The sequence below is a fragment of the Protomyctophum parallelum genome (assembly GCF_964188405.1).
Source record: "Protomyctophum parallelum genome assembly, chromosome: 9".
Classification (NCBI taxonomy): domain Eukaryota; kingdom Metazoa; phylum Chordata; class Actinopteri; order Myctophiformes; family Myctophidae; genus Protomyctophum; species Protomyctophum parallelum.
The window spans coordinates 6926973-6938168 of NC_139706.1; the positions used below are offsets into that span (position 1 = coordinate 6926973).

An 11196-nucleotide genomic window follows, 5' to 3' on the forward strand; every position below is an offset into this window, starting at 1 on the left:
AATGCTATCCAAGTCTACATAAAGTTCTATCTAAGGGGCTAGGGTAAGTGCTACGGGCCATGATGGAGTCTGAAAAGGTGGGTTTTCAAATAGAGTTAGAATGGAGATAGGCGGTTTCAGCCCAACAGCATCATTGCGTCTCCAAGGTCTGCGATCAATAAAAGTCAGTTTTTTTTAATAAAATTGATAGTTCCAAATACCAGACTATGATTGGCTGAGTAAGTGAGTCCCACTGTAAAATACACATCTGGGAAGCATCAGTATGCACATGATGCATCACATCATCATGCATCAGTAGCGTTGAGCCAGTGGAAACAGTCCTTTTCATTTTCCTCCTGTGTGTGCAGCATTATGCAAGATTTTACAACACACATTACCTTAAATCTGTTGCGTTTTCAACCATTTACATGTCAAGGCCGCATTATTTATTCGACATTTGAGCCATGGACAACCATTTGATGAGATGTCTGGCCGTCTTTAAGTCCCCATGGTCGGGGAACATCGACCTCTAGTCCAGACTAAAATTGTCTTTGAAAGTTCCTTTGAGGAGTTTCAAAAGGATCATCTTTAGATGTACGTCCAATGTACTGTACTAGCCTATGTTCATGCCTATATATTTATTATTTCTGTTTATATTTTGTACATTGTGTATTTTGCCCTGCTACTAAACGATTAGCACTTTGGTGATTTGTTGTATTTATTACTTCAGGTGTATCATGGATGTTCTATAACGTGACATATACGATGAAGCATTGAAGTGTAATTTGATTTCTGCCTCTTGGCCAGTTCCCACTTGTAAAAGAGATGCAGTCTCAATGTGTTTTTACTGGTTAAATAAAAGGTTAAATACATAAAATAAATACAAGATTTTGCCTCTCAGACCCAAAACTAAAGAATGTTTTGTTATCATTGGATAACTCCATGCTGTATTGATGTTGGTAGCATTAGGAGTGAGAACAGGCACAATGACAATTCTTCTACATTCTCTAATTTTGCAGACGTCTCATAAGTAACCCAATGCAGACAATTTACCTCTTGAGAGTGTGAAATTAAACGTTAATTAAGCGTAAAATTAAACCAAATGGGTCCATTTAGTTTTATGCTCTCAAGAGTAAAACATCTATATGGGTCCATTTAGTTTTACGCTCTCAAGAGTAAAACATCTATGGGTCCATTTGTCTTGTAGAAATTCTTCCTGAAGTGAAACGTTGCCAGAAATCAAGCTATACGACTTTCCGGTTGCCATATTTGGTAACCGTTTTTAGAAAACCAATATGCCACAGGAGGCTGCATTTGTACCTGGGGTCGTCTAATGATATACAGTAGTAACTGCATCGAAAAATCGATTTCAATTTCAAGAAGTATATCTAAATGGAAACTCAACACATCGTATCATGTCACGGTGCAGGTTTGAAAGAGAGAAAAGAACTGGCACACTCATCTGCTCCAAAAGTTATACTTTTATTACCGACGTTTCGAGCCAGCTAGGGCTCTCTTTCTCTCTCTCTCTCTCTCTTTTTCAAGGTGCAGGTTTGTCCATTTGAATAGAATGTCTATGTTTTTGCCAGAGAATCACTGTGTAACGTACTTCATAATATCCATAATAATGAATGTTTCTCTTTAACCCATTCTGAACGGGCACCCATTTTGGTGTCGGCATCATGTTATGCTTTAGCTATTGAAAAATAGCAGCTCTACAAGCTCATAGCGCGCCACCGAGTAGCGCGCTACGAGCTTGTAGGTCTGCTATTTTTGAAAAATCGAAGAACGACTAACATTTCTAGAATCTGATCTCAGGTCAGAACGGGCTAATCAGACCAGTGTATGTCCGGTGGAAACCTCGTGTGAATCTGATCTCAGGTCAGAATGGGTTAAGAACAGTATCGATCCATCCGGTCCAGAACCAACAGCCTTTACCCACAGGCGGTCAGGCTGCCCCCCCCCCCCTCCCCCCCATCCCCGAGCCCTTCTATTAAAACTTAAAGGGTACTGAAAATGGACTTGGTCTTGCACTGAACTTTGGACTTTTACTTTTACTATTACATTGCACCAGCACTATTGCACTTTGGGTTATTGCACAGTATGGTTATTCATTTGTATGCCAGTGGTGAAGCTCTAAACTGAATTCCGTTGTTTCATGCAAGCAATGACAATAAAGATCCATCTAATGCTCGCCCTTAAAACACGCTCGCCCTCATTGGTTTCCACCGACCTCACGCCGACCGCTCGTTGGGACGGTTCTTTAGGTTGTTGTTTATTTATTTATATGTACTGTACATCACAATCACATTGATATGTACTGTACATCACAATCACATTGATATGTACTGTACATCACAATCACATTGATGTACATCACAATCACATTCATATGTACATCACAATCACATTGCACAGTAGTACAATTTTTACAGGAGACTTAAAATAAAATAAAAACGGTAAAAAAAATAATATATATATATATATATATATATATATATATATGAATTAATGTGCCTATAGTTCATTTTCAATGAGACCTGCGTTTTTGCGCGGAGCACTGGGGGGGGGGGGGGGGGGGGCAGTCGCGGTGCCACAACGCAAGCGTATTTACGTGAGCACGGTCCCGTGATTTTGTTGCGCGCATGCTCGTTTTGCGCACACGCCCGCGACTCACCAGACCTGGATACAGTTTAGCTTTTTTTTTTACGCTTGCGTTGTCGCGCCCCTCTTGAGCCGACCCGGAGGAGACCCGTCGTTGATCAGAGGCAACAACGCCTCATGCGTTCCTCGCTTCCCGTTTGAAAGGCCCTTAGAAACTAAAACGAACGCACATGTACCGATCGATGACTGTAATTACCGTATGCGTATGGCGCGAAAAGGAATACACGCACAAAGACAGACACGCGTAGCTTTGGCTGGAATGTTTATTAGAGTTTCAGAAACAGAGATCAGTAATTATATAAAAATAACAATAATCACCTACTGTAACAAGAGAGGAGGAGTACAACATAGTCAAGAGTATATGAATAATACAACAATTACATTAATACATAAGAGCCTTCTCTCTTGACTCCTAGTTGTTATGCACTTATACAGGGCAGCTAAACGTATGCATGCGCGTGCGCACACACGCACACACAGATGGACCAACACACTACGCCTATGTATAGCGAACACAGTCCCTCCAGTGGAGGAAGAGCTGCAGATACCTAGCGCCCTCTGCTGTCCAAATAAATAATTACACCAATGGAATGTCTTAAAACACAGACAGAGGCACAATGGTCATTTAGCACAGTGGATTCCAACCACTTTCATATCAAGGTCCATCAGGGCCAAATTATAGCCATCGGGCCAGTGGAGCCGTGGCCCAGGGGCCCTTGGCTCTCAGGGGCCCTTGGCTCCCAGGGGCCCTTGGCTCTCAGGGGCCCTTGGCTCTCAGGGGTCCTTCGGGGGAAATTGGACCGCTCTGTACTGGGGTTGAGGCCCTGAAAAGAGCTCCTGGGGACCTTCATCACTGGCCATTGATTTTGTTAAATTTAGGTCAAAGATTTGAAAAGAAAAAAACACAAAAATCTGTGCGCACTCGCGCTATGAGGGCCCCAAAACATTTAGTGGCCCAGGCAGGGGCCCTCGTCTGGGTTAATCCGTCCCTGAGGTCCACTATTTATTTATTCAGCATTTGATGACATTTTAGTCTCTCGGACCCACAACTTAGAATATGTTGTTATCGTTGGATACGACGTTTGTATTGATGTTGGTACCATTAGGAGAGATAGCAGGCAAACGATCAACATAACAATTCTTCTACATTCTCTAATTGTGCAAGAATTAATTAATGCAGATGTTTAACAATAATTTAACTCTTCAGAGTGTGAAATGAATTGAAACTCATTTTACACTCTCGGACCCAAAATCTTGGATAAAATGAATTCATTCTCTCTCAATTCATTCTCTCTCAAGAGTTAACCCATTCTGACCTGAGATCAGATTCATACGAGGTTTCCACTGGACACACACTGGTCTGATTAACCCATTCTGACCTGAGATCAGATTCTAGAAATGTCAGTCGCTGTTCGATTTTTCAAAAATAGCAGACCTACAAGCTCATATCGCGCCACTCGGTGGCGCGATATGAGCTTGTAGATCTGTTATTTTTCAATAGCTAAAGCATGACATGATGCCAACACCAAAATGGGTGCCCGTTCAGAATGGGTTAAAGATCTAATAAGGGTCCATTTGGTTACCAATCAACTCACCATCATTTAGCTGGGGACCACCTGGATGCCCCTGGACCACTGGTTGAAAACTACTGATTTAGTCCGCCTCAGCGGCAGTCATTTCACTTCCCTAGTCGCCTAGTCACGGTATAGGCAGTATGGAGGAAATGTCCAAAATACAGAAAATAGCAGATTGCAACACCTTGGGGGGAAAAAGAAAATCATTGAATTTTGTTTTTAATTCATGAAAATGTTAGCTTTTTTGAGGGGGTAGGGGAAGATTTTGGGCAATGTTATTGAAATAATAATAATTAAAAACTAAATGTTTTCAAAAATGAAAAGGCACCCACAAATACAGTACATTATTTTGAACACTGATTTCACTCTTCTGGTCTGCTAGCAATTCCTCTCCATACAATTGTCCTATACTGTTAATTCATGTGCACTGACACACGCACACGCGCACACACACACACACACACACACACACACACACACACACACACACACACACACACAAAGGTCTAATATCAGTCCCAAGGCTAATGCATTGTTTGTCGCACGACCGTGTCACTTGCTGAAAATCAGTTCTTTTCAACATGCAACACGTTCATAACACAAAACACAAAGGAACTCTCTCTCTCTCATGGTCAGTGTCCTGGAGAAGGAACACATGGATGAAATCACGTTAGGGCACTGAGCCGCGTATCCATAGCAACAGCTCACTTAAACTACAACTAAACGACTACATTCTTTACTCTTCCAAGCGGGAGTTATATTAAAAATTTGACCTGCAGTTGTCCATTCTTTTGCTGCGTTCGTTCTTGCCCGGAAACTGACCAACCAACCAATTTCAGGTGTGGGTGTGATCAAATGGACACCGTTTGCCACATATAGTCTTTGACGGGAAACACACCTGGCTGGAGCTGGACTTCATACGACAGGCTTTGTGTAACAGAGTCCCAGGGTTTCACAGATCCTCTACTAACAGTACGACAGGGTTTTTTATAAAACTATTCGTCTTGACTTGGAGTACGTATACACAGGCTGAAAGTACGTAGGCCTAAAGAACCGACCGAACAATCTGCATTGGCTAGAGCAGTGCATGTATAAAGGTATTTCTATCTGAAAATAGAAAGAAAGAAAATAATCAAAAAGGTCTACTTTTTTGTTTTTGTTTTGACTGATTGTTAAGCAAAGTAGCCTCGTGTTAAACACATTTAAATATACGAATAGCTTCTCCCGGTTCGTCCTTCATGTGTCCATTGTCGTCGGGCAACGCCACGGAACACCATTGTCCAATGGGAGAAGTGGATGTTTTAAGGGGGGACGGGGGGACAGGGATAGTGGTGATTTGGGCAGGCTGGTCTGTGAAATGGTTCCATGTGGTCATGATGAGTGACCTGTCCGTTTGTATTAATACCACAGCCTCCATTTTGAATCCAAGCCAAGGTAAGCCTTTGATTCAATTCGGTCGTGGATGAAAATATGAAAAATAAAACTAATTAGGCGGGTCACAGGCAGCGACCCCGTTGCATTGGCCCGTGGTTTACATACGATCCTGTGGTCTGCCTATGATGTGTTGGTTCAGGGGCCGTTTTGGGTGGGAGCAGACAGCACTGTGGGGGACGGACAGACAGACGGACGGACGGACGGACGGACGGCGTCGCCAAGGCTCTGTGCTGCTCCGTGAACGCTCTGAGGGCCTCTCACCAAGATGGATCCCTCTAAGGACAGACAGACAGACAGACAGACAGACAGACAGAGTTAGGGACACATCAAACGAGACAGTTGCATGGTCAACGTTAAGCCAATTTTTCTTTCTTTCTCCTTTTTTCTTCCAGAAGCGTTTGCATTTCAAATCCAATTTCACACAAGCAGAATAAAGTGCTGTGTTTGCAGAAGGCGACACGATGAAATCGTTTGAAGGAATGTCAGACTGTGGAGTTGTGTCTGATGTCTGTGTGAAAACACTTTGAGATTCCTGCTGAGTCATTGTGTAGTGTACACACACACACACACACACACACACACACACACACACACACACACACAGTAACATAATATCCTCCCCCAGTAAATGTAACTCTCGAATGTTAAATTAACAGGTGCTCGTTTGCATGGTAATTACTATTGTTGTAGTACTCGATTCATCATCATTTTCATTGACTCGGTCGTAGCCTACTAGCCTGCTGTGGACTATTTGAAGGTGTCGTAGGCTACTAGCCTGCTGTGGACTATTTGAAGGTGTCGTAGGCTACTAGACTGCTGTGGACTATTTGAAGGTGTCGTAGGCTACTAGCCTGCTGTGGACTATTTGAAGGTGTCGTAGGCTACTAGACTGCTGTGGACTATTTGAAGGTGTCGTAGGCTACTAGACTGCTGTGGACTATTTGAAGGTGTCGTAGACTACTAGACTGCTGTGGACTATTTGAAGGTGTCGTAGACTACTAGACTGATGTGGACTATTTGAAGGTGTCGTAGGCTACTAGACTGCTGTGGACTATTTGAAGGTGTCGTAGGCTACTAGACTGCTGTGGACTATTTGAAGGTGTCGTAGGCTACTAGACTGCTGTGGACTATTTGAAGGTGTCGTAGGCTACTAGCCAGCTGTGGACTATTTGCGAATGAAAACAACTCACCTTCCTTTAAAGGTTCCTTAGCGGACATCTCTAAAGAGCTGGAAGATACAAAGGGAGATGTTATTTATTATACATATTGTGTGAAATAGACCTACGGGTGGAAGGCACGACACACACGTTAGGGAGAGCACAGTGTGTGTATGTGTGTGTGTGTGTGTGTGTGTGTGTGTGTGTGTGTGCGCGCGAGAGAGAGAGAGGCACATGATGTTCTCTGTGATGTCTCTGAGGTAAAATCTGAATAATGTGAATAATGACACACACACACACACACACACACACACACACACACACACACAATCCCACTTCCTGTGTGTGTGTCTCTCTCTCCTTCAGGAGCAAGCATGCACGGCACGCACGCAAAAGCACGCGCACACACACACGCACACTCACACACACATGCACACACACACAGTGCGTAGGCAGAGAAGCACACACGCCGTGACATCATGTCATCAAAGCCGTCATCCTGCTGCCTCTGCCGCTCGTTAAGACGTTTCATCACAGCTGGTGTGAAAAACAACAACACCACTAGAGCACACAAATGTTGTGCGTGTGCGCGCGTGTGCGTGTGTGTGTGTGTGTGTGTGCACACTGTGTGTACAAGGTCCATTTTGGTTCCATTCCTACACTGTAATTACAGTCTGGTCAAGATGTCCCAAAGCAGAGGAGGCAGGGGAGGATAATTACCCAATTGTGCTGAATATATAAGACTACGTTCTTTTCCAAAGGAAAAAAAACAGGGTCATGTTATAATCAGGGACTAGACTACTTGACATTCAATGTTCTTTTTCCACAAATGAGTCTTTGAGAAATGGGGGTCGTCTTATATTCGGCACAATACGGGTATATGGAATATAGAAACACGAGCTAGACCGCTGATAATCAAACTGGGGAGGAGTTCTGGAGTGAGAATGAACTAAATCGAACCGTTGGTTCCGGTTCTGAAAAGATTTATCAGCCCAATTGGGCCCACATTTCAAGTAGAACCGCAATGGGCTCTATCTACGCACACACGCCATTTTGGAAATAATTTTGGCCCCTTCCCTTCCCTACTTCCTTCACAGGTGTTACAGCTGATACTAATGAAGGCTCTGTTCCATTCTGGTCCAAATAGAGTCAGTGTTAATGATGCTAATGAAGGCTCTGTTCCATTCTGGTCCAAATAGAGTCAGTGTTAATGATACTAATGAAGGCTCTGTTCCATTCTGGTCAAATAGAGTCAGTGTTAATGATGCTAATGAAGGCTCTGTTCCATTCTGGTCCAAATAGAGTCAGTGTTAATGATGCTAATGAAGGCTCTGTTCCATTCTGGTCAAACAGAGTGAGTGTTAATGATACTAATGAAGGCTCTGTTCCATTCTGGTCCAAATAGAGTCAGTGTTAATGATGCTAATGAAGGCTCTGTTCCATTCTGGTCAAATAGAGTACAGGGTGCTGCTATTGTTGCATGTTGGCTCACTGGAAACACTCTGCTACACCAGTGTGTCTGAGTCAAATTGTCCTTGAGTGGGGTTCCAAATGGCCCTGTACGGGTGTGTAATTCAAAAATTTGAGAATCACTTTACACTAAATGGAACAGAACCTTAACTAGTATCATCGGCAACACCAGGAAATAGGGAAGCGGCCCGGAAGTAGGAAGAGTTATTCTGTGTGCATAGATAGAGCCCATTCAGTCTCTCCTCATGGTCAGAAAGAAGAGAGAGAGAGAGATGTCAGAACACCCAGACAGCTTCAGAAAGCAGAAACCAAGCAGGTCCAGCAATTATGAAAGAGGGAATCAACATGGTGAAATAAATCGCGTGACGGAGGTGTTTCGATCCTGACCAGGCGCCAACCCCTCCCCCCCCGCTTCGCGCCGCGTTGCGAGCCGGCAATTTTCACTAGTTCTTAAAAGATTTTTCATTTCTAATTTCTTATTTCTTCCCGGAATTACAAAAAAAAATTACCATTGAGTTTTGTTTTCAATTCATGAAAAATATTGTAAAAGAAAATGGGGTCAGTGGACCACCTGGTCAGTATGGAGGCCTCCGATTGGCCGACAGCTGTAGCCCGGCGGTTCCCAACCTCTCTTGGACAATGCGGGGCGGCGGGCCCACTTGAAAAGGCTCTGAACGAAGCATTCGCGGTCCACCCATATCTGACCGCTCAACACAGCGGGTCGCGGTCTTGACCGGTCAGATTGAGGCAGGCAGCGTGATCAATCAATCGCTTTGCTTTTCGGCGGAACCGATGTATTATTTATACTTTTTTTAAATATAGGCTACTAGTGCTTAAATTATCATAAAAATCGTAGAGTTTTGCTGATGATTTGTGGGGCCCACTTGCAACACCCTCTTAGGCTACCAGAGGGGGCCCTGGCCCACACACACACACACACAGGGTTGGGAATCGCGAGCGAGCTACGCCATAGGCCGGGGTAACGCCCAGGATGGGCCCCAGTGATTGGTTGACTCACGGCGAGCGGGTCTTGGCTGAAAGCGGCCACGCTGTTCCGCATCTCATTCTCAGAGCCGCGCAACGGGATCAGAGACACGTTACCATGGTAACCGTGGTGGAGGTTGTTCCGCGGCGACGCCGGGCTCTCGCACGTCTTCTGCACCACTGCGCCATCCGCTGGCCACACGTCGCCGTTGCACTGCAGGAGAAGATCACACACACACACACACACACACACTTAACCCATTTTGACCTGGGAACGATTCTACAAATGTCTTCTGAATCCGGACTGTTTTCTTGAAAAAGCTATGTTTTTCTATGTCAGTTGTTCTCAAACACTTTCATGTCACTTTTCACGATTCTTCAAAAATAGCAGACCTACAAGCTCGTGAGCTTGTAGGTCTGCTATTTTTCAATAGCTAAAGCATTACATAATGCAACACCAAAAGGGGTTCCCTCCCAAAATGGGTTTGACTAGGTTTATAGTTTACGATGAAATGCACCTTTTTTTAAATTAATTTAATTATACGAGTGTGTAAACATGTACAATGGAACCACTTACACTTACTCCCAGGAAGTTAAAAAGATTTTTGCTGTGTGTGTGTTTGTGTGTGTGTGTGTGTGGAGGGTCTTCTCACCTGGAGACTGAGGAAGGTAGCGAACCACTCCAACCTTTCAGAGTGAGTGTCACAGCACAGATACCTACACGCGCACACGCACACACACACACACACACACACACACACACACACACACACACACACACACACACACACACACACACACACACGCACACACACAAACTGTGCTTTAACTGGTTATATCACACACAAGCGTCAAGCTGCAATTTCCCGATTTTCAACAGCGAGGGTTTTTGCGACATAGCGCAAAACGCAGTATTATTTAATTCTTTGGCACGTATTTATTACCGATATATTTATTGGAAATTGTATATTGTAGTAATTGGTGCACTGAACAAGTAAACATTTTAACCCATTCTGACCGGGCACCCATTTTGGTGTCAGCATCATGTTATGCTTTAGCTATTTAAAAATAGCAGATCTACAAGCTCATATCGCGCCACCGAGTGGCGCGATACGAGCTTGTAGGTCTGCTATTTTTGAAAAATCGAAGAGCGACTGACATTTTTAGAATCTGATCTCAGGTCAGAATGGGTTCATCAGACCAGTGTGTGTCCGGCGGAAACCTCGTATGAATCTGATCTCAGGTCAGAATGGGTTAAACTTGTGCGTGTGCCTTTGCGTGTGCCTGTGTGCGAGGGGGTACAGTATGTGAGCACAGCAGGAAACAGAACAACAGGGGAAGAAGTCGGAGTAATTATGAAAATAATCACAACCCAGAGAAAAACAGATAGCAGTGAGGCGCTAACCCAAACAGACACGTACCCCCCTCCTTCACGCTGCCGACGGCAGGTGTTGCTTCTAAATTAACCCATTCTGACCTGAGATCAGATTCTAAAAATGTCTATTACATCCTGACAGTTTCATTATTAACCCATTCTGACCTGAGATCAGATTCTAAAAGTGTCTTCGATTTTTCAAAAATAGCAGACCTACAAGCTCGTATCGCGCCACTCGGTGGCGCGATATGAGCTTGTAGATCTGCTATTTTTAAATAGCTAAAGCATAACATGATGCCGACACCAAAACGGGTGCCCGGTCAGAATGGGTTAATATTACAGCGTAGAGAGACATAGGAATCACGCACACGCATGCACGCGCACACACACACACACACACACACACACGCACACACAGAGCACATCAATGCCTGCTGAGTGTGAATAATGTCCATACTCTATATGCTATTTCCTACCTTGCCGCTGGTGTTGCTGTTCTTAATAATACAAATATAATTATTTCTTAGTTTCTTAGTCATTTTGTGTTACAATGTTGAGA

General features: G+C 43.9%; 1 protein-coding gene across 1 annotated transcript in view; it reads right to left on the bottom strand.

Annotated features, from left to right (window-relative positions):
• Positions 1 to 6858: 6858 nt before the first annotated feature.
• arap1 (ArfGAP with RhoGAP domain, ankyrin repeat and PH domain 1) overlaps positions 6859 to 11196 on the bottom strand; it is a gene marked incomplete at its 3' end in the record, with an annotated part of 114937 nt that continues 110599 nt past the window's right edge. The window contains exons 33-35 of the mRNA XM_083772512.1: positions 9916 to 9979; positions 9297 to 9476; positions 6859 to 6879 (exon numbers count right to left, since the gene is read on the bottom strand). Coding sequence (XP_083628638.1) covers positions 6859 to 6879; positions 9297 to 9476; positions 9916 to 9979 — 265 coding nt within the window. The remainder of the gene's footprint in view (positions 6880 to 9296; positions 9477 to 9915; positions 9980 to 11196) is intronic.